The 23,373-nt window shown below is 49.3% G+C and overlaps 3 protein-coding genes across 4 annotated transcripts; 2 read left to right on the top strand and 1 right to left on the bottom strand.

Annotated features, from left to right (window-relative positions):
* Nucleotides 1-28: 28 nt before the first annotated feature.
* pdcd6 (programmed cell death 6) lies at nucleotides 29-11,274 on the bottom strand. 2 transcript variants are annotated; one of them, XM_047024458.1, is made up of 6 exons: nucleotides 11,088-11,274; nucleotides 7,498-7,559; nucleotides 3,080-3,124; nucleotides 2,108-2,266; nucleotides 977-1,086; nucleotides 29-723 (listed from the first exon to the last, which is right to left on the bottom strand). In XM_047024458.1, exons 1-6 carry the CDS (start codon nucleotides 11,168-11,170, stop codon nucleotides 625-627), a joined length of 558 nt encoding a protein of 185 aa, XP_046880414.1. In that variant the 5' UTR covers nucleotides 11,171-11,274; the 3' UTR covers nucleotides 29-624. The 2 variants fall into 2 exon arrangements, with proteins under 2 accessions (XP_046880414.1, XP_046880417.1); XM_047024461.1 differs by lacking the exon at nucleotides 3,080-3,124 and having other exon boundaries at nucleotides 11,088-11,272.
* Nucleotides 11,275-11,565: 291 nt separating this feature from the next.
* Nucleotides 11,566-18,102, top strand: rec8b (REC8 meiotic recombination protein b). The gene is made up of 18 exons (XM_047024162.1): nucleotides 11,566-11,760; nucleotides 11,898-11,966; nucleotides 12,213-12,355; nucleotides 12,644-12,719; nucleotides 12,884-13,004; nucleotides 13,260-13,335; nucleotides 13,465-13,550; nucleotides 14,577-14,655; nucleotides 14,808-14,859; nucleotides 15,493-15,655; nucleotides 15,865-15,990; nucleotides 16,084-16,156; nucleotides 16,300-16,451; nucleotides 16,582-16,627; nucleotides 16,856-16,934; nucleotides 17,035-17,151; nucleotides 17,245-17,351; nucleotides 17,680-18,102. The coding sequence occupies exons 1-18, from the start codon at nucleotides 11,705-11,707 to the stop codon at nucleotides 17,769-17,771; spliced, it is 1,713 nt and encodes a 570-aa protein (XP_046880118.1). The 5' UTR covers nucleotides 11,566-11,704; the 3' UTR covers nucleotides 17,772-18,102.
* Nucleotides 18,103-20,761: 2,659 nt separating this feature from the next.
* On the top strand, nucleotides 20,762-23,372 carry si:ch211-196f5.2 (uncharacterized protein LOC556372 homolog). Its single transcript, XM_047024161.1, has 3 exons — nucleotides 20,762-20,994; nucleotides 21,171-21,400; nucleotides 22,514-23,372. Exons 1-3 carry the CDS (start codon nucleotides 20,762-20,764, stop codon nucleotides 22,600-22,602), a joined length of 552 nt encoding a protein of 183 aa, XP_046880117.1. The 3' UTR covers nucleotides 22,603-23,372.
* The last annotated feature ends 1 nt before the right edge of the window (nucleotide 23,373 follows it).

Here is a 23,373-nt window from a genome sequence, read left to right as displayed (position 1 = left end):
CACATCAAAATCACTAGTCACAGTCGTATTTTCAGTTGGTTTCTTTGTTTTTTAATAAAAGAGGTTCCTCGTTCCTCTTGCGTTCTTTTTTTTTTTTACAGATTAAGGCATCATGCACAAAAAATCAAGACATAAAAAAGCATATGCTTCCCCTAAGTATAATAATCTGCTCTAACATTTGTAGATTTGCCTGTTAAAAATAAGTTTATACAGGTATGGCGTAGCTGGCATGTGAGTGAATCTAAAAGCAGGTGTGACCCTCGTCACCTGCTGTCACAGTTTCTGTAAACATGGCTTTAGCTTTAGCAAAGTAGGTCGGAGTAGATGGGGAGCATGCTTCGACACCAGAACACGTATCCTGACAGCATGCAAGTCAACCCTGAAGGTTATTTACAATGCAGATTTACCTTAAACACAGATATCCAGGTTTGTTGAATCATTATTAAGACGTTTAACAAACTTTATGAACAAAGACAGACAGACAGACAGACAGACAAAGGGAGAGTAATGTCCTGTCTCCCAATCCCAGAGTCCCAGTCAGTCTGTGTTTTGATTGGCTGCCTCAACAAGGAAGACTTCCTGGAAGGAGATGGCGTGGACACGGGTGTGTCTGCTTGTGCTGTACTATACCACATTGAACACCATGGAGAGGTACTGTTCGTACGACACCTGGATCCAGCCGTCCTGGTCTGTGTCGTAGCGCCTGAACACGTCCGTCAACCTCTGCAGGAGGACACAGTGTTCAGCTGAAGAAGACACATTCAGGTCCTCAACATGGCATCTGCTGTTATGTGATGAGGATATTTCAACAAGATCTTTCCAGTGTATGAAGATAGAGGATAGTTCAGGCCCAGTGGATGAAGATAGAGACGATAGGAGTTCAGGCTCAGTGGTTAGAGTATCTGACTACAGATCAAGAGGTTCGAGTCCCCCTGTACGTCGGATAGAAGCACCTGGGAATGAGCGCATGTCTCACCTGTAGAACGATGCAGCACTGGATGAAGTCGTCGAAGGCCACCTGTCCTTTCCTTTGTCGATCAAACTTCTCTATGAGGGTGCTGTAGAACTGGTCTGACAGGCGATATCCTGCTGGCACAGCACAGCGTGAACTCACACACACACACACACACACACCCAACCAGAGCTACTATCACCTCACACACATCCTCCTACACCCTACATTCCGAACCCTACTTCCAGATACTGCGTGGTGGTGCTGGTGGTGTAGCTGGCTGAAGCTGTGTTTATGAAAGCTGGTGGTGTTTCTGGCTGAAGCTGTGTTTAAGAAAGCTGGTGGTGTTTCTGGCTGAAGCTGTGTTTATGGAAGCTGGTGGTGTTTCTGGCTGAAGCTGTGTTTATGAAAGCTGGTGGTGTTTCTGGCTGAAGCTGTGTTTATGAAAGCTGGTGGTGTTTCTGGCTGAAGCTGTGTTAATGAAAGCTGGTGGTGTTTCTGGCTGAAGCTGTGTTTATGAAAGCTGGTGGTGTTTCTGGCTGAAGCTGTGTTAATGAAAGCTGGTGGTGTTTCTGGCTGAAGCTGTGTTTATTAAAGCTGGTGGTGTAGCTGGCTGAAGCTGTGTTTATGAAAGCTGGTGGTTGTGTGCGTGAGTCAGAGGACCCTTGTTGGTGAGAGTGGGCAAGTGAGAGAGGAGTGATACTGAGGAACAGCAGAGACACAAGCTCCACTAGCATCACAGAGCTCAGATACTCCCAGATTGGTGGGGTGGGGGGAGGAGGAGCCTAGTGGTTAGAGTATCTGACTGGAGATTACATTTGATTCCCTCTCTGTATGCCGATTCGCACAAAAGCATCTGTTAAATGAATAATCATATCTATCCAGGTATTATGATGAACTCATCTGCTTCTTGGTGTTAATCAGGATACGTGTCTGTCTTCACACCCCTCAGGAAGGGTTGAGTCAAACGTTGTGAACTACAGTAATCCCTGCAGCAGCCCCGCCCTCCTCCACCTCCACCCCCGCCCTCCTCAACCTTCACCTCCACCCTCCTCCACCCCCCCAGCTCTCAGACAGGGAGGCAGTGCGGTAACCTGAACTACTGTAGTGTTTAAGAGCCCACCCTCCTCCGTGGTGATGAGAAGCTCAACTCACCAAACCCAGTCAGCGCCTGCTTCAGCTCGTTCTTGTCGATGAAGCCGGAGTTGTCCCGGTCGTAGGTACGGAAGATGTTCTGCCAGTCTGTGATGTATTTCCAAACACCGGCAAACTCATTGAAGTTCACGCCCCCCTTGTTCTCCCGGTCAAACATTGCTGTGGAGAGGACAGGGCACACGCTGATTACACTAACCCAGGAGAAAACACACACTAACAGCCCACACAAACACACACTAACCCAGGAGAACACACACACACTCACACCCCACACAAACACACACTAATGGGGTTCATTCCAGTGGTATAATAATGTATGCATGCGTTGCATCAGAGGTGAAAGGGACGCTGGAAGGTGTAGTTCACTTCTAGTAGAAGTGTAGTTCTCTGTGTGATCTGATATAATCTCAGTTGTGACTACAGGTGGAAACTCCTGCTTGCCTGCCTGAACTACTGAGGGTGGTGATTACAGAGATCAGGTCACATGGCTGGCCTAGCACTGTGTGGCTATTTGATCACAAGGGACTGTATTGTACTGTCACACTAGGGACCAGGGAACTGCGATAAGCCTCAAAACAACACAACACACGGACACTGTGTTCTGTCTGCATGTCTGACACAATACAGTATGCATCGTGTGCATTACGCATGCACACACACACATCACTAGTTAAGAAGAGTTCAGATAAATACCATGTAAATTATTATTGAAAGAAGTCTTTTTAGTAGACTAGACGTACTCCGTTTCAAACAAATCCTCCTTTTCTGCTGTTTTATTGACAACTGTGTGTTTGCAATCTACTGTGGTGCCTTGGGGTATTGGTCAGTGAGAGGTTGTTGCCAAGAAGGTAATGAAAAGGGGCAGTTGCCATGGATAACCAACAAACTATATTTACTGCAGGACAAAAAGACAGTTTGTTGCCAGTTTTTAGAGAGCTACAGAGAGGTGGGGGGAGGGAGGGAGGGACTCACATATGATGGAACGTACGGTGACAGGGTTGAAGGGAGTCCATGTGCCTGCAGCAGAGAGACAGGAATTAACATTTCACTAAATCATTTCAGCGTACATTTACTGTATTAACAGTGTTGTGTTCCTCCAGAACTTCTGACCCTCCTGAAAAACACAGCGTTCTGAGGGAGCTTAGCTGCCAGGCTAACGTTAGCAGTGTGCCAGGCTAATGTTAGCAGCGTGCCAGGCTGATGTTAGCAGTGTGCCAGGCAAACGTTAGCAGTGTGGCAGGCTAACGTTAGCAGTGTGGCAGGCTAACGTTAGCAGTGTGGCAGGCTAACGTTAGCAGTGTGGCAGGCTAACGTTAGCAGTGTGGCAGGCTGATGTTAGCAGTGTGGCAGGCTAACGTTAGCAGTGTGGCAGGCTAACGTTAGCAGTGTGGCAGGCTAATGTAGGTGTCTAGCAGAAGGACCTGGACATTAATCTGCCCCCCCGCCCTGCTGAGTCACCCCCACGCCCCCCAGCTCTCAGACAGGGAGGCACTGCAGTAACCTGCAGTGTAGTGGTAGTAGTAGTAACTACTGTAGTGTTTAAGTGCCCTCCCTCTGCAGCTGCAGACCATGAAGCAAGAACTATTTATCCAAAGGCTGGTTTTATGACTGGCTGGGGCTGGGGTTGGGGCTGCGGTATAGGCCATGACAGCTATTCTACTGCTGGTCTACTCCAGCACAGCCGTGTCCCCCACCCCGACCTGCCCTGTCCCCCACCCCGACCTGCCCTGTCCCCCACCCCGACCTGCCCTGTCCCCCACCCCACCCCGACCTGCCCCCCACCCCAACCTGCCCTGCCCTCCACCCCGACCTGCCATGTCCCCCACCCCGACCTGCCCTGTCCCCCACCCCGACCTGCCCTGTCCCCCACCCCACCCCACCCCGACCTGCCCTGTCCCCCACCCCACCCCGACCTGCCCGCCACCCCGACCTGCCCTGTCCCCCACCCCGACCTGCCCGCCACCCCGACCTGCCCTGTCCCCCACCCCGACCTGCCCTGTCCCCCACCCCGACCTGCCCTGTGTGTGTATGCTGAGGGGTCAGACTGAGCTCCTCCTGCAGTCCTGCAACGTGTTTCCAGCCCTGGTCCAGAGAGGGCAACGGGAGGCAGAGAGCTGTGTGTGTTACTGTGTGTGTTACTGTGTGTGTTGCTGTGTGTGTGTGTGTTGCTGTGTGTGTGTTGCTGTGCGTGTGCAGCACAGAGGGAGCTTTGTCCCACTGGCAAGGCGGGGGCTGACTTCTCACACACACACACACACACACACAGGGTTGGATTCAACCACAGTAACACACATGCAATTACACACATGCACTCTGCCACCCCATCCGTAAAAAAAACATATGGGGGTGAGCTCAACCTTGTGAGGTGAACCCAAACACACACTCACATTCACACACTCTCTCACACACGCACACAGCTCCGGGCCCCTGTCTGATGCACGTATTTAGAAGACCCTCCACAACATGGAAAACAGTGTCTGAAAGACCACATGAACACATCAGGACTTCATTAGAGAGCATCCATAACTCCACCACCCAGTCCAAATCTGGAGGCACAAGGGTTGGATGGGGTTAATCCAAATGGAGGCAGAGCCAATCATAATGTAGGGTTGGGCAACCACCATCTTGCTTATACTAATCCAATCCTTTCCCGTCCACACTAGCTTCCAGAACAGTGGAGCTGGTTAGACTGACCTGTTGAGAGCATAGAGCAGGACGTCAGGGCGGTGTCATCCCTGCCGGCTGTGACACTACACAGGTGAATCTGAGGGTGGGGGGGGGCAGAGTCGGGCTGTGCTGAGACATGCGGGGGGGCTGTTACAGATTGTGTGCAATAGAAAGCCGGGAGAGTTACAGATGGGGCCTATCGGCTATTCATCCAGGCCTGGGGAGGACGGGAGAGGGGGACACTGGTGCCTCAGCCCCCCGGCACACAGCTCTCTGGGGTAGGTGATGGGGAGGGAGGGGCATCAGAGAGGAGGGGGGGATGGACAGGAGAGGGGGAGGGAATGAGGGATGGAGGAAAGCAGAGGAGAGGCAGAAGGAGAGAACACTGAGAGCGGTGGGGGGGAGGAGAGAGAGGAGGAGAGAGGGAGAGAGGGAGAGAGGGAGAGAGGAGGAGGACAGGAAGCAGATGGAGGAACCTGGACGGGCTAAGACGGTCGCCACGGTGACAATGGCAGCATCCCAGGCAGGGTTGGTGAGGCGTGATACGAGGACAGACCAGGACCCAGCAGGTCTGCCTGGACACCTCTATCAGACCAGGACACAGCAGGCAGACCTGGACACCTCTATCAGACCAGGACACAGCAGGCAGACCTAGACAATACTATCAGACCAGGACCCAGCAGGTCTGCCTGGACACTACTATCAGACCAGGACCCAGCAGGTCTGCCTGGACACTACTATCAGACCAGGACACAGCAGGCAGACCTGGACACCTCTATCAGACCAGGACACAGCAGGTCTACCTGGACACTACTATCAGACCAGGACACAGCAGGCAGACCTGGACACCTCTATCAGACCAGGACACAGCAGGTCTGCCTGGACACTACTATCAGACCAGGACACAACAGGTCTGCCTGGACACTACTATCAGACCAGGACACAGCAGGTCTGCCTGGACACTACTATCAGACCAGGACACAGCAGGTCTACCAGGACACCTCTATCAGACCAGGACACAGGTCTACCTGGACACTTCTATCAGACCGGACACAGCAGGTCTGCCTGGACACTACTATCAGACCAGGACACAGGTCTACCTGGACACTTCTATCAGACCAGGACACAGCAGGTCTGCCTGGACACTACTATCAGACCAGGACACAGGTCTACCTGGACACTTCTATCAGACCAGGACACAGCAGGTCTGCCTGGACACTACTATCAGACCAGGACACAGGTCTACCTGGACACTTCTATCAGACCAGGACACAGCAGGTCTAACTGGACACCTCTATCAGACCAGGACACAACAGGTCTGCCTGGACACTTCTATCAGGCACGCTGCTTCAGGACTACAGCGACTGCGAACACTGCCCCTTCCTGCCTTTAGCAGCCTGAGCAGTGTTCTGTAGCCTGAGCAGTGTTCTGTAGCCTGAGCAGTGTTCTGCAGCCTGAGCAGTGTTCTGCAGCCTGAGCAGTGTTCTGCAGCCTGAGCAGTGTTCTGTAGCCTGAGCAGTGTTCTGTAGCCTGAGCAGTGTTCTGCAGCCTGAGCAGTGTTCTGCAGCCTGAGCAGTGTTCTGCAGCCTGAGCAGTGTTCTGCAGCCTGAGCAGTGTTCTGTAGCCTGAGCAGTGTTCTGCAGCCTGAGCAGTGTTCTGTAGCCTGAGCAGTGTTCTGTAGCCTGAGCAGTGTTCTGCAGCCTGCGCAGTGTTCTGCAGCCTGAGCAGTGTTCTGTAGCCTGAGCAGTGTTCTGTAGCCTGAGCAGTGTTCTGCAGCCTGCGCAGTGTTCTGCAGCCTGAGCAGTGTTCTGTAGCCTGAGCAGTGTTCTGTAGCCTGAGCAGTGTTCTGTAGCCTGAGCAGTGTTCTGCAGCCTGAGCAGTGTTCTGCAGCCTGCGCAGTGTTCTGCAGCCTGAGCAGTGTTCTGCAGCCTGAGCAGTGTTCTGCAGCCTGAGCAGTGTTCTGTAGCCTGAGCAGTGTTCTGCAGCCTGAGCAGTGTTCTGCAGCCTGAGCAGTGTTCTGCAGCCTGAGCAGTGTTCTGTAGCCTGAGCAGTGTTCTGTAGCCTGAGCAGTGTTCTGCAGCCTGAGCAGTGTTCTGTAGCCTGAGCAGTGTTCTGCAGCCTGAGCAGTGTTCTGCAGCCTGAGCAGTGTTCTGTAGCCTGAGCAGTGTTCTGCAGCCTGAGCAGTGTTCTGTAGTCTGCCAACGCCTGGGACAGATAACAACTTATTTTACTGACGCCATCATTGCTTTTTAGTGGGGAAAATAAAACTGTGTGTGTGTCATATTTATTTTTCTTATAAAATATCACAAGTTATGTTTTCAGTGAGGTTATTAAAAATATGTGCAGGCTTTACATACCAAGGTCCACTAATCAGGCAACTTGGAGGGTTCATCTTACATAATAACTAACCCTTGCTAGTGTATTCCCTCCATTTTGGCTCTACGTGGTGCTGGTTGCACAGCTGTGAGGTGGTGAGCTGACTATCAGGCAGCACTGATAACCACACACTTCCTGGCTCATACAGGAAGTGGACACGTTTCCTGTGTTGTAATGTGTCACTTGACCTGTATGACCACTCCACCTGCCTGTGCCATTTTGGAATAAAAATAAAACTCCAAATCTGGAGAGGAGAGAGAGAATGGGTGGATGAGGAGGAGAGAGAATGGAGGGAGGAGAGAGAATGGAGGGAGGAGGTGTAGAGTACAGAGAATGGAGATAAGTACCGTTTGATAAAGCCTGCTGCAGTTCAGTGTCTGATATCACTCCACTCCTGTCCTTGTCCACCCTGGGGAAGAAGCACAGATTAGATACTGGCTGAATGAACACACACACCGCCAGCACACGCCAGTTGAAACCTTATCCACACTAATCTTCTTGTCGTGTTTTCATCCCTCAATAAAGTAAGACTGAGCCTGTTGGTCAGACAGGTGTCTGGTGGTGTCTGCAGGGACAGCAGCATTGGTAACGGCTTCTCCCAGAGGACCAGATAGGAGACAGTACTCCAGGAAGACACACAGTAGAGAAAGCAGAGAACAACAGGACATGTTGCTGTGATTGGGTATTATTTTACAAATCTGGACCATTGTGGAACATGAAACCATACTCACACAGACAAGAGGTGATGACACGATCCTGCAACAGAACTGCAGCTAAGACTACTATAGACTATAGAGAGTACACCTAAAACAAATGTAAGATGACAGCTTGATGAAGACAGGTTTTGTGGAAGTGAATCCCAGTCATCCCTATCAGATAACACTTCAATACACCTGAAGGCCTGATATGCCCTGGAGAGCACCCATTGCAAACCTTTTCCATAGCTCTTATATTTTAGCAGCCGCCCAACATATTCTTAATTTGCGCTTATCACACATGTTTAACAACACCGCGAGAGCCAAATAGTTTGCTTTATATAGCAATCAAATAAGCCCACGTGTCCATCGGCGCCACAGTAAGCCCACATTGCGTATCATTTAAACCATTTTCCCTCCTCTTGCTTGAATGGTAGCAACATGGAATGATTTTTATATCGTTGATTGTCATTTTGGAAAGATAATCCGAACTCCTAGTAAAAACCGGCATTTTGTGTTTTAGATCTTGTGCGATATGATAAAGTGATGCACGCATAGTGGGCGTATGCTAATTAAGGTGGAAAAGTTAGTTGGTTTATCATCAACATGGGCGTATCTAGCCCTATTTTGGGCTGGAGCCCTCCCAAAAGTTTCATTAGCCCCCCCCCCCCCCCAAAAAAAAAAAAAAAATATTTATATTTTAAATCTAAATGTGTTAATTTCTCTTTCTAAAACCCACTAAAGGACACTTTATAAAAGGATATTTTCAAAAATGTCTTCTGGGGGAACATGCCCCCAGACCCCCCTAGTTTTGCTGGGTCACAGGAAAAATAATAGGTTTTATCTAGGGGCTTAGCCCCCCCAAAAGTGGGAACCTAGATTCGCCCCTGATCGTCAACGTGCCAAGCGTAACTACTGACGTTTCGGTCATGATGAATTAAAGGCAAAATGTCATTTAAAAATGTGCACGAATTGTATTAATCATTTACCAACAGTATATCTCAATATTTTTATAGGCTATTACATTTTTCATTGGTTTGGTGGCCCACCTGTATTAGGCTACCCTAGCGGACCACTTAGGCCGCGGCCCACAGCTTGGGAGTCTCTGCCCTAGAGGTTTGATTTCCTGTCTAACCATTAATGCTTCTGAGGGAGTGTCTTAAGACGTTTGTGAGTTGAATATTGACAGCAACAACACTTTGCCTTCCAGTTATGAAACAACCTCCTCTGTTGTCTACAGAGAAATCCTCCCATGACTCACTCGTTCCTTAGCAACCTCCAGTCCAAACCTACCGACCTACAAACTGTAAGGACCGACTCCAGTGTGTAGGTGGCTGGAATGAAGGGAGAAACTCCCAAAGAAAAACATGGCAGCTTCTTCTTCATGAAGGGCCGCTTTGTGACCGTGGAGGTGGGGAATGTAGAGGAGGGCTAGTCGGTGACCAGCCTTTACTAAACACGGTTGGGGTTGAGAGGGTGCATACGTGTGGAACGGAGCTGTGAAGAAAGCATACTACTCGTTCTCTCTCTGTCCCTGCCCCTCTCTCTCTCTCTCCCTCTCTCTTTCCCTCTCTCTCTTTCCCTCTCCCTCTTTCCCTCTCCCTCTCTCTCTCTCTCTCTCCCTCTATTTCCCTCTGTCTAACCTCCCTCTCTCTACCCCTGCTTTGTTTAGCTTCTGAGCTGCAGGTAAAACAGGCAGAGTTGTTGTGCTTCATTTAAAAAAGCATTCTTTTTTTCCTGAGGCGTCACCATCTGTGTGTTTTGATTACTGGATGCAGGACAATATATTGAGTCCAAGGCTGCTACTGGAGAGTTTCCCAGGCCTCTCTCACTCTTTCCTACGGGATGGGCAGGTCAGGACATGTTAGGCTGCACTGGCACAACTTTTCCATTCAAACGTCTGAGAGCCGGCTGAGTTAGGGTGCCCTCATGGCTCACTGGGTAGAGCGTGCACCACAAGGCTGAAACCTCTCTCCCCTCTCTCTCTTCATGACATGTTGTATACTGCTACACTGTCAATATGCTAAAATTACATAGGCTGTAACTATATTTGCTGATTTTGTTTGTGTCACGTAGTCTTCCAGTCCTTCAGTAATCTGATAAACAAAACCATATGTTTTATAACTTCTGTTAAGAATGTACTAAGGAACCAGTCAACACATTGTGTTTTCTTAGAACACATCTAACACAGCCATCTGGATCTCATTCTGGACGTGTGTGGTTCTTTGTTGCGTGTAGGTTGTGTCATGGAAACCAAGTCATGCTTATATGAGAGTTCCATGAGTCAGACTAAACAGCTCCAAAGCTCTGGGTTACTGAGTGAGTCATGATGTTTACCCTTTGACCTTGGTGAAGTCACATGACACAGAAGGGAATTCCAGCACCAGGCAGAAACACCAGCAGCTCTGCTCACCAGAATCATCTGAGCAGTGAACCATGGGAGTGTGTGTGTTAGAGAGAGAGAGAGAGAGAGAGAGAGAGAGAGAGAGAGAGAGAGAGAGAGAGAGAGAGAGAGAGAGAGAGAGAGAGAGAGAGAGAGAGAGAGAGAGAGAGAGAGAGACAGAGAGAGAGAGACTCCTCATAAATAATTTGTAAAGGTGTTTCAGGTCTTGCATGCCTGCAGCATTTTAATGTTGTGAGAAAGCAAAGCTTAAGGAATCCTCTGCAGTATTACATAACTCATTACTACCACAAGGGGCACAAGCCTTCTCTTCTCCAACCTTTCGCCAGGGCTTGACACGGTTATTAAGAGTTTTATGTGACACTTTCTGAAACTGATTTCGAAAGCGCCACCACGTTTGGTTCTGATCGTACATGACAGCAGCATGTGTACGTGGAAGAATCCATTCTTCTACATGAATATACATTTCAGTTATGAAGTACTGGTTTAAACTGGTAAATGTTATCATGATGACTAACCAGGCCTTCTGTGTGCACGAGTGAAAATGTTCTAAACTGTCATAACTGTAATACACACATCTCAACATCTTAAGTACAATCTTGTTTAAAGGGTTATGGCTATTTGTTGTGAAAATCATATTGTCAAGTACAATATTCACTCAAACATCTACGGAGGACATGCAAATTAACTTTCTATAATACTGTAAGTCAAAAACATCTTCGTAAAAAGGAAACGACCGTTCTTCTCTCAGTCCTCGAGACCGTTCTGCGGTACACAGCAGTACTAACGAACGAATGCGGACAAATAGGCTACTCAATTGTTTTAGTTTTTTTTTACTCACCTCTGAAAAATATTCCAAAGAAACCCTTGGTCCGGAGGCGCGTTGTTGTAAGGAGCCGCTCTGTACGGACTGTGATATGCCATTTTAAAAGCTTTCCTGCTAAATTTGTGCTATTAACAAGCCTACCCTCCGCTCTTCAATCTGTCACTGACATTCCTCGCGCAGAGGCGTGGCGTGAAACTCTCTCACCACTTCCCATACGCTACGTCACAGGGCCACCGCCACACTATCTTCCCCACACATTTTCAAATTAGCTTTTTCTTTTTTTACTGTTATTCGTTGGGTGCCTTAAACGGAGAAATATCGGCTAAATGTGTTTCATGATATATTATGTTTTTTATATATGTATTTGAACATGAGAGTATAAGGCGGGACCTTTCAAAGCAGCATGTATCTGTGTACAAATCAGGAGATCACTATCTAATTTGTAATTTGGCTGAAGTGCAACGCTGATTGGTCCAGACTGTCATGGTGGCGGGAACAGTGCCCGGCTGTGTGACTTGGCTGTCCCGATAGCTGTCTGTCTGAGGAGAATATTAAACCTGTCAACCCACCAACACTCACCAAATACCTATCTGATCATCTGCTGCAAAATTACAAAATAACCATCAAGTAAAATGTTTTATTATCCTAACGTTCTTCAACGCCATACGGGCTGCTTTTCCACTATTTGGTGAGGAAATGTACCTAGATACTGTAAACCATCTCCTTGTAGCTAGCTAGGGACATGCCGAGTAAAATAACCTGTGTTGGCTACCGCTGGTAGTTGAGCTAGCTACTTTCCGTAACTGTTTGTTATTTACTTTGCAGGTTGGCGGCAACCAAAGGGATTCGGATAACTCGCAGGGAACTCATGAAAGTGAATGTTGGACGGACATGGTAAACATGGCAATGCCTTCTCTTCAACCGACTGCAGCCTACTAGCCGCTTGTATGGAGGCGGAGGTTGAATCCTTATTCTAGCCAATACAATCCTGTTGTTTGATCACACACATTTTTGGTAAAATATTAGGCTGTAGCCCACCGTGGGAAGAAAAATAATGGAACAACCTTTGAATAAAGAACCTTGGAAGACATTTGTATGTGGTACTAAAACTTACCACCATTGTTTTAAATTCAATCCAAGTGAGGACATCCTGGACTACGTGACAGTTCGGATGCCCCCGCTCCACCCCAGTCTCCCGCGGCCCAGATTCTCCCTCTACCTGTCCTCCCAACTTCAGTATGGCATCGTGATCGTCTTCCATCGCCAGTGTGCCTTTCTACTGGGTGAGAGGGGGAGGGAGAGAGGGATGAAGGGATTTCATTCTAAGGGTAGTCATTTATCTGTGATTTACACGCTGACTATTATATGAAAGACCTCTTGAGTCATGAGTCTTGATGCCTTTCACCTGAAATAAAGTCTGGTATTAAACAGCACCCTGATCACAGTCTTCAGTGACATGTGCACCCTGACAGTCTTCAGAGCCATTAGCGTCATGTGACCGTTCAAAGAGAATGGCCTTGTCTCTAGATTTGGGGTCAATGTGATGTCATACTCTGACCTCTGACTTCCAGACGAGGTGCAGCAGATCATCGACCGCCTGCTGCGCTCTGAGAGACACATGCGCATCGACATGGCCGAACCTGACAGGTCCCTACACACACACACACACACACACACAGCTGTAGATACACACAAAATATTACACAGTACACTGCAACAAAAACAGCATCATACTGTTGCAGTCTTATTACGCAACAATAAGATCTGAAATGTGAAAACCCTTCTCCCCCCCCCCCCCCCTCCCCTCCCAGGCTAGCCCTGGATGTACCTGACTCCCTGCTGCTCCTGAGGGAGGCAGAGGGGGCACAGGACCCCTTCTTTGGGGTGATGGGCCTGGAGCAAGAGCTGCCCAGCCCCTATAAAATGCCCCAGGTGAGTCAGCATAGCCAAAACAAACACACTCGAAACCCTTGCCCCACACTACAATACATCACTTATATTTGATTCATTTACCATGTTTTTATCCAAAGCAGCATACAAATAGTGTATTAAGAACAACACACACAGGGTGCTGATAGTTATGTAGGTAACCTCTTTAGTGGAAAAGGTCACATTAAGTTCTACACCTATATGTTTACATTTACCAGGGTACTAGTCGCTGCTGTAGTTAATGCTGCTCTTCTTCAGCCCTGGCAGCTGATGGACACAGTGACTCCACAGCGCTTCCTGGTGGACAGTCTGAGATCTGCACAAAACCAGGAAGGTGAGACCTGATTGTTTCTGATTGGTTGTCAAACAGGATAAAATGTCAGATTTCTGATGTGGCTGTGGTTCCCCATTTTATAATCTCTCTCCCTCTCTGACTCTCTCTGTCTCTCTCTCTCTCCTCCAGGGTTCCTCTCTCCTCCAGGGTTCAGGTCTCCTCCAGCTGGGATCTCCCTGCAGGAGAAGGAGCCTCTGGTCATCCTGGAGCCTGAGGTACGCTCCCTGTGGCTGCTCTGCACTGACCCTGCTCTGCACTGACCCTGCTCTGCACTGACCCTGCTGTGCACTAACATCATCCCCTCTGCTCTACTCTCCCTGTCTCTATCCTTCTCTCTCCACTCCGCTCCTTCTCCTCTCATTCTTTGTCCATTCTCCATCCCTCCCATCTCCCTCCCTATCTCCCTCTCTCCCCTCCCTATCTCCCTCTCTCCCATCTCCCTCCCTATCTCCCTCTCTCCCCTCCCTATCTCCCTCTCTCCCCTCCCTATCTCCATCCCTCTCCTCCCTATCTCCCTCCCTCTCCTCGCTATCTCCCTCTCTCCCCTCCCTATCTCCTTCCCTCTCCTCGCTATCTCACTCTCTCCCCTCCCTATCTCCATCCCTCTCCTCCCTATCTCCCTCTCTCCCCTCCCTATCTTCCTCTCTCCCCTCCCTATCTCCATCCCTCTCCTCCCTATCTCCCTCCCTCCCCTCCCTATCTCCCTCCCCTTCCTATCTCCCTCTCTCCCCTCCCTATCTCCCTCCCTCTCCTCCCTATCTCCATCCTTCTCCTCCCTATCTCCCTCCCTCTCCTCCCTATCTCCCTCCCTCTCCTCCCTATCTCCCTCCCCTCCCTATCTCCCTCCCCTTCCTATCTCCCTCTCTCCCCTCCCTATCTCCCTCCCTCTCCTCCCTATCTCCATCCTTCTCCTCGCTATCTCCCTCTCTCCCCTCCCTATCTCCTTCCCTCTCCTCGCTATCTCACTCTCTCCCCTCCCTATCTCCATCCCTCTCCTCCCTATCTCCCTCTCTCCCCTCCCTATCTCCATCCCTCTCCTCCCTATCTTCCTCTCTCCCCTCCCTATCTCCATCCCTCTCCTCCCTATCTCCCTCCCTCCCCTCCCTATCTCCCTCTCTCCCCTCCCTATCTCCCTCCCTCTCCTCCCTATCTCCATCCTTCTCCTCCCTATCTCCATCCCTCTCCTCCCTATCTCCATCCTTCTCCTCCCTATCTCCCCTCCTTATCTCGCTCCCGGTCAGTTTGCTGGAGCAGAGCTTCCAGATGCCACCGCCACCGAGATAGACCTTCTGCTGGAGCAGCCAGATCTGTTCCTCAGGGGTGAGGGGGGGGAGAAGGGAGGAGGGGAGCAGTAACCAGATCAACCATGCTATCAGCCTGAAGTACATGATCCTAGCTACAATACTGGTGTGTGACAGATGTTGAGGGGAGGGAGAAAGAGAGAGAGGATGTGGAGGAGAGGGAGAGGGAGAGAGAGGCAGACCAGGAGAGAACAACTGAGAGAGCCACCACCTCCATAGACCAGTAAGTAGAGAGAGCAGTTATAGGTGTAAACACCAGCAGGAACACAGCTCAGTGTGTGTCCAGACTGTGAGGTGTGTGTCCCTGTGTGTCCAGACTGTGAGGTGTGTGTCCCTGTGTGTCCAGACTGTGAGGTGTGTGTCCCTGTGTGTCCAGGCTGTGAGGTGTGTGTCCAGACTGTGAGGTGTGTGTCCCTGTGTGTCCAGACTGTGAGGTGTGTGTCCCTGTGTGTCCAGACTGTGAGGTGTGTGTCCCTGTGTGTCCAGGCTGTGAGGTGTGTGTCCAGGCTGTGAGGTGTGTGTCCCTGTGTGTCCAGACTGTGAGGTGTGTGTCCAGGCTGTGAGGTGTGTGTCCAGGCTGTGAGGTGTGTGTCCCTGTGTGTCCAGACTGTGAGGTGTGTGTCCCTGTGTGTCCAGACTGTGAGGTGTGTGTCCCTGTGTGTCCAGGCTGTGAGGTGTGTGTCCAGGCTGTGAGGTGTGTGTCCCTGTGTGTCCAGACTGTGAGGTGTGTGTCCAGGCTGTGAGGTGTGTGTCCAGGCTGTGAGGTGTGTGTCCCTGTGTGTCCAGATTGTGAGGTGTGTGTCCAGGCTGTGAGGTGTGTGTCCAGGCTGTAAGGTGTGTGTCCCTGTGTGTCCAGGCTGATGGAGTCTGTACTGGGGCAGGACAGGGATGGTCTCTGGCTGCAGGACGAGCAGGCTGACCAGCCCCTCAAGGTCATTACTGCGGAGACGACCCCTCAGCTGGTGGCCACGCCCCCTGCCTTGGCCAGCTCAGAGAGAGAGGGGAGATCCTATGGAGAGGTGTGTCTGCTCTACCTCTCTCTCCTCTCCCTTTCTGGCCTTCTCTCACTTCTTCTCTCCCAATCTCTTCTTCTCCCTCCCTCCTATCTCTCTCTCTTCTCCATCCTCCTCCCTGTCTCTCCTTTTTCTCATTTTCCCTTTTCTATCCCTCTCTCTGTCTCTCTCCCTCTCTCTCCCTGTCTCTCCCTCTCTCCCTGTTTCTCTCTTAGGGTGATACTCCTTCCAGGAAGCCTGGTCGCAGACGTCAGCTGATCTTCGCTGACCCCCATGTGCAAATCTCCCAGGATGCAATGCGGGTGCAGATTGGGGACCCCCTAGCTGAGACCCTTCCTTTAGTAAGTCCAGACCCTTTCTTCTCCTCTCTTCTCTCTTCCTCCTCTTCTCTCCTCATGTTTGACATGTATGACACACATAAATGTGTGTTTCAGTCTCGGGTGTTAATGGAACGTCCCTCTACGACCAAGACCCTCCCTGCTGTGCTCTTCAGTGCCCCCGCTGGCCGTGAGTGTGTACTGCACCCCACCCAGAGGGAGGGACGTTCCACACAGACATGAAGTCAATACCCCTGGTCACAGCCTGTCACCGTTAATCCCCCCAATCACATCTCATTTTCTAATCCAATCACTTTTGACCTTTTTACGCAGCCCACTGCCACTCCGACCTCCTGTCACTATGGAAACAGTGTGCGGTCCTCACCACCCTCCCTCGCTCCGGGGAACGGAGAGGGGAGGGGGAGGGGGGAGCATCCAGCTCTGTGCTGGGGAGAGAGGTGGTGAGAAGGTCCAGCAGGAGAGAGGTGAGCTCAGGTTCCTGGTCCTCGTGAGGGTTTAGTCTGATGAGTGAACCCATGGGACCGCATTTCCTGCACATCCTGGAGTGTGTATGTGTACGTAGGTGTGTGTCTACATGTGTGTGTGTCTTTGCAGGTCCCTCGTGAGCTGGTGGAGTCAGGACTCCAGTCTGAAGCCTCAGGTCAGACTAGCTGCTGGTACACCTGTTCACCACAGGGGGCACACTCTTAAAGTAGCTACGGTATAATGTCTGGGGCTGGGTGTTAGCAGTAGCGTGTGTTAGCGGTAGGGTGCCGTAGCATACGGTAGCGTGCATTAGTGTTAGCTTGTGTAAGCTTGCGTTAGCTTGTGTTAGCGGTAGCTTGTGTTAGTGGTAGGGTGAGGTAGCATGTGCTGTGTTGTCCTGTAGCGTTAGCGGTATCGGGGATTCAGCTGGACGTGTCAAAGGAGGACAGGTCTCTGGACCAGATCACACCAGCCAGCAGATGGTAAGACACACTGGGAAAGAGAGGGGACTGCACTGCTCAATGTCACACACATGGTTAAGTTTTCCTGTGTGTGTGTGTGTGTGTGTGTGTGTTTGTGCAGGTCCCCCCAGGATGAGCAGCAGGGGAACATGGAGCCCATAGTGGAGGAACACGTACCACTTCCTGAAGGAGAAGCAGGAACAGGAAGCTGGGACGTCTCTACACAGGAAGTGCTCAGGTCAGCAGAAGAACATTTCAGATGAACAGAAGTGAGAGGAGCAGGAAGAGTTATGTCTCTTTACCATCCTGCTCCTCTCTCTCTTCCTCACAGGCTGGTCACCTCCTGTCTCCAGACGTTTGGCCAGGCGGTCTTCCACTCTCTGCTGCCCCCCGAGGCAGAGCGTGGTACTGCAGCCAGCGTGTTCTACAGCCTGCTAGGTCAGTCTGGTCTCCCCCCACTCACTTCATCTGTTCATTAATAATAATGTGTTTCTGCAAAGCTGTGTGTTTCTAGTTCTGATCTGAGTGTTTCTGCAGAGCCGTGTGGTTCTGATCTGAGTGTTTCTGCAAAGCTGTGTGGTTCTGGTTCTGATCTGAGTGTTTCTGCAAAGCTGTGTGTTTTCTGGTTCTGATCTGAGTGTTTCTGCAGAGCTGTGTGTTTCTGGTTCTGATCTGAGTGTTTCTGCAGAGCTGTGTGTTTCTGGTTCTGATCTGAGTGTTTCTGCAGAGCTGTGTGTTTCTGGTTCTGATCTGAGTGTTTCTGCAGAGCTGGTGTCAGAGAGGAAGCTGGCTGTGAGCCAGGCCCAGCCTTATGGACCAATCAGCATCCACCATGCCCAGCTCACCTGGACCTGCTGAGACTGGCATGGAAACACACACACACACTGACAGATAATGTTGTTGTTATGAGAATCTCTTTCATCAAATCATCCCAGAAACGGGGTTCTGACATAAAACTGAAATGATGTAGAGCATTTTTGATCATTTTTATATTAATGCACTCAGGAGGTTTAGATTACTGTTCCATAAGGCTGTTTGCTCAAGTTTTACATACAGTGTTTTACATACAGTTAAACTTTTTAGCGGTTTATATATATATTTATCAATATATTTATTGTAAAGAATTTATTACCCAAACTGTCTTTTCTATATTTAATATGTTTTATAAATAGACAATGTTTTGTCCTGGCAATTGTGAGATGGCTGTATTCTCTTGGTTGTCCTGTTTTATTACTGTTTTTAACTAACACAAAATAAACTGGCTTTTAACAAACATATATTCTTGTTGAATGAAAAAGTGTAATACCTTTTTATGGTACTGTTCCCAGTAGGGGGCAGTAGCGCTCTGAAAGGTCAGCCAGGCACGCTGACATGACCTAATCCTTCACCATGATGACATAGTGTCTGTCTGGCAGAACATCACATGTGATCTCATGCCTGAATCACTCGGTACAATTAAACAGAGGACTTGAGGAATAGGGCAGTGGACTGAGTCAGTCTCTCTGAATGTAGCGTGTCACTGCAATGGCACATAGCCAGCGGTGAAGGTCGAGCTTGTTCTGGAACGCAGGGTTACGGTGACCTCAGAAGTTCTTGAACACGGGGTTACGGTGACCTCAGAAGTTCTGGAACACGGGTTTACGGTGACTTCAGATGGTTCTGGAACACGGGGTTACGGTGACCTCAGAAGGTTCTGGAACACGGGTTTACGGTGACCCCAGATGGTGACAAGAAGGGGCGCGGTGTTTACAGAGACGTCCCCAGACAGCCTAAGAGCTGAAAGGAAGAGCTGGTCTAGAACTGCCACTGAGGAACAGCTGGTCTAGAACCGCCACTGAGGAACAGCTGGTCTAGAACCGCCACTGAGGAACAGCTGGTCTAGAACCGCCACTGAGGAACAGCTGGTCTAGAACCGCCACTGAGGAACAGCTGGTCTAGAACCGCCACTGAGGAACAGCTGGTCTAGAACTGCCACTGAGGAAGAGCTGGTTTAGAACTGCCACTGAGGAAGAGCTGGTCTAGTACCGCTACTGAAGAAGAGAGGTCAGTCTGACGCAACTCGATCTCCACTGGACAGAACAGACCCACAACACACACAAGACCACAGAGTCATAGGGCACTGTCATATCATAGCAACACCCTAACCCTAACCTAACTGTAGTGACGTGCTTCTCCTGAGTCTGCTACCTGGCACGTTCTGTCAGAAACAAACAGAAACCCAGCAGCCTGCTGCATGAGAAAACAGGCCGTGCTGAATTCCTACTACATGGAAATATCTATCTGTGTGGTAGATCTATCCATCCCTGTTGGTGATGTCAGCTCGGTGTGTAAGTGTGAGGAACATCGCACACCAACACACACAGTTGTGACAGTCCTGGCATGTTGCACACTCAGGTCAGGTAAATGGAAACATGCACATCATTTGCAACTTCCCCCAAGGTGTGAATTAATTATGTAAATATGTATCTATATAGACTATCTACCTGTTTATCCATCTACCCATCTACACACACCCACCCAAGTCATGGAATGGCACACAAGTTGATAGATGCTGCATGGACTTTAATGTGTTATTGGATGAACACATATTTCAAACGCAAAAAATGTGACACCACATTGCAAAAATCCACGTAAATCAGCGAGTCCCCCCCAACCCAGCTGTCAAATGAGGAGAGAGTGTGTGTGTGTGAGGGAGAGAGAGTGTGTGTGAGGGAGAGAGAGTGTGTGAGGGAGAGAGAGTGTGTGTGTGTGAGGGAGAGAGAGTGTGTGTGTGAGGGAGAGAGAGTGTGTGAGGGAGAGAGAGAGACAGAGAAGGGAGGGGGCACTGAAGATGGTCGTCTACTTGAATAATCAGCAAGGGTCTAAATATGTATGAGTTCAGACAAAGACATGAAGCTATATCACAAATCAGAACTGATAGATTATTAAGGTTCATAAATCTACCAAATGTGAAATTCTACAAAGACATATTATGAAAGTGTCTCTTTGACCCCTTGTAGTGTTGTCATCAGCTCAGCGTCTGGTGGAGCCAGATTTGCATTTCTAAACAAATGCTGTCATACAACCACACAACATTGTTCTTCTAGTATACATGGCAATTTATAATTTAAATAATGAGAACTGCAACCTTTAAGACACTGGAAATAAATCAATTGATTAATCACATGCATTAAACTAGGTGCATCACAACCTAAATTAGATTTGTTTTTCTCCAAATGATGAAAGTGGTGAATGACATCATGTATTTACTAGCGTATTACAAGACTCCACTGATGACATCACACTAGGATAAGGACAGGACCCCCTTTTTGAAACACACATTCTCACACGATGACATTCACATACACACAGAGACAGTTTTTACACACAGTCACACACTCTCACACAGAGACAGAAAGGAGAATCCTCAACCCATTAAAACAACATGTCCGTCCATCACCCCTTGACAATATAATAAAGTTCACACCGGAGTGACACATTACACACATTCACACGGAGGGTTTAAAGAGCCATGAGGAAGAGCTGTGTGCATGTTGACCCACAGTGCTCTCGTCCTCCGCACCAGAGCAGCTCCAGCCTCGTCCCTAGACCATCCTGGGGACTAAACACAGCGCCTTCAAACTACAACACAACCCTGGCAGCAGAACCTGATCGCTGGACTTATACCAAGAACCCAACAGACAAATACACCTTCGGTAACGGAGATACGTACAATAGAAGACAGGTAGGAGAGGCTGTGAGAAACATCTGATCTGAGACAGCGATCCAGTGCTTCTGAAACAGGGATCCAGTGCTTCTGAAACAGGGATCCAGTGCTTCTGAGACAGCGATCCAGTGCTTCTGTCCATATGGCAGGTGAAGAGACAACCGTGTCAGAGCCCCAGGAGAGCCGGGCTGTGGAGAAGCAGAGTGACGGGGTGCCAGACAGCCCCTCAGGGTCCCCCCTCCCTGAGACTAGCCAGGCCCGCTCCCACCTGGAGTGGAACGTCCCCTTGTCTGTCCCCCTGCCCATCGAGGTGCTGTCAGCTGACCAGCCCTTCCCCTTCCTGGACACCACCCTGGCCGACCTGGGCATCCAGGAGTAAGCAGCTGACCATGGCCGCTTTGTGTGTGTGTGTGTGTGTGGTCATGACCTTGTGGGGCCCTTTTACTGGGTCTCATAACATCAAAAGCTTTTTTCAGGGCGTTTTCGGAGTTAGGGTTAGAATTACATCCACTAGGATAGGAAAAACGAACTTGTGTGTTTGTGTGTGTCAGGTCGGCGGTGAAGGAGAAGGTGGTGTGGGTTGACACCAAGAAGACACAGGTGAAGAACAAGGCAGGGAAGCTGAAGGAGAGAGAGGTGACCATCCTGGAGGTGCGTGTGACGGCCCAGAACCCAGGAGACAAGCAGACCCAGCAGGTTCTGTACAGCACCGAGTCCCACACCGACCGCTCCTTCTGCCGCACCAGAGTGGACATCCTGCCCTGGATACACACACACACAGGTACGTTCACAATAGTGTATTTATTATTACACTATAATTCTTCATTATCATGGGCTGGGTCTGAACCACACACATCTGGAAATTGTCAACACTGAGAAACAGCCTGAGATGTTTCCACACCAGTTGCCAGCGACTGAGGACAGTAGAGAGATCAAGGTGTGTTCTCAAACATGCCAGGGACACTCCAGGTGCCTGCCTGCCCTGGTCGAACGCACCCAGCTGTCAGGGAGCTGAGGATCTCTGCAGGTGTGGCCCGCCATGCCACCAGCACAGCGCTGCAGAGATGAGCTCACACTGGCATCACTAGCAACTAATAATAACTCCTTGTGTAAATCCCAAGCCACCACCCAGCTAGGCTGAGGACTTGGTAGAACAGCCTCAGTCTAAACCACCCAGCTAGGCTGAGGACTTGTTAGAACAGCCTCAGTCTGAGACGACGTCAGCACGATGGGGACGTTTGTTGTTTCATTGGACTAGAGGTCATCTCATTCAAATTATACTACTCATCCATAACGGACCATTTTTCTAAACTTGGTTCCGCTCATATTTTTTTTCAACTTTTCGAAACTTTTTTAGAAAATAAATTTGTACTTCACATTTCTGCCACTATCAAGCTGCTGGTTAGGACCACCTGCTAGTTAACCACAAGCGCGGAAATTCTGCTGTGCGTAAATAGAACGTTCACGGAGCGGATCTTTTATTTAGCCGGCTACACTGGACGCATTGAAGATGAATCAGTTTTGCTGTCTTTGTTTATTTATTTTATAAACACTGTCAACTATCTTACTTACTATTTCAAGCTTGAATCTATCAACTTACTATCACTGTTGTATCTTCAAATAGAAAAGCAACGTTAAAATCGTTAGAAACGTTAAATCTCCATGGAAACAGCTCTCGAGGGTTTGGGAAATAATCGATTTATTGCTTCCTTCATTATTTACAGCAAAATATATAATACTTTTCATAGATTTATTACCATGTAAAAAGGGCCAGGCCTCGCGGAAAATAATAAAAATACATCTATTTCTTAATTTTCCGCGCGGAAAATTCAGCTTAGTGTAGTCATGGGGGGATCGTCGTGTGCTGATGTTCCTACCTGTGGATCTGTTTCAGAGGAGAACGGGCTCCAGCCTATCGAGATGACCATGGCTCTGGAGGTCGAAAATCAACAGCCAGAATCAGATGCGGCCCGGGAGGTGTGATGAAGCCGGGAGGTGTGATGGAGCCGGGAGCTGTGATGGAGCCGGGAGGTGTGATGGAGCCGGGAGGTGTGATGGAGCCGGGAGCTGTGATGGAGCCGGGAGGTGTGATGGAGCCGGGAGACGGCTCGCCATCTTGGCCAGCTGAGCGATCACATCTGAACGTGGTTAAACCCAGAGTTACACCTGTTCTTCTCAGGCTACGGCTTGGCAGACTGCTTCCAGCTACTCTCCCTCAGCTGAGTGTTCTGAGGCCTTGACTATAGTTGTTCTTTTCTTTAAAAATAATTATCTGTGTAAACTGTTTACTGTATATTGTTTTAGTACATTTTTAACACCAATGAAATTGATGGCGGTAATTTGCATCTTCTAACAAAAGAAGTGCTGGTAGCATGGCAGAATGTGGAGGTGACTAAGGTGGTAGTCTGCTGGTAACATGAAAGAACAAAATAATTAATAACTACATCAGACATATTTGTAACTGTTTTGAAGCTTGGCAAAAGCTTTAAAGGCAATGAGTACAGAGTGAACTGCTATGCCCATTGAGACTGACCATAAAAATAAAGGCTTTTTCCCCATTGAGTTCTGTCCCTGTTTTCCCTGTGCCTGGGCTTAGGGAGCCTCTGGTGAAAGTGCCCACACAGGAGTTCAGATGAGGGCATTGTTGCAGCCCTGGTCTAACCCTAACCCTGGTTCAGACCCCCTGAATAGGCAGGCATTAGAGTTTAGAAGGTAGCTTATGTACAGGGCTGGGAGCCTGACAGGAAATGAAAA

The sequence above is a fragment of the Hypomesus transpacificus genome, chromosome 8, assembly GCF_021917145.1.
Source record: "Hypomesus transpacificus isolate Combined female chromosome 8, fHypTra1, whole genome shotgun sequence".
NCBI lineage: Eukaryota > Metazoa > Chordata > Actinopteri > Osmeriformes > Osmeridae > Hypomesus > Hypomesus transpacificus.
Note: the sequence above shows the minus strand (reverse complement) of the source record. Positions and strands in the feature narration are given on the sequence as shown.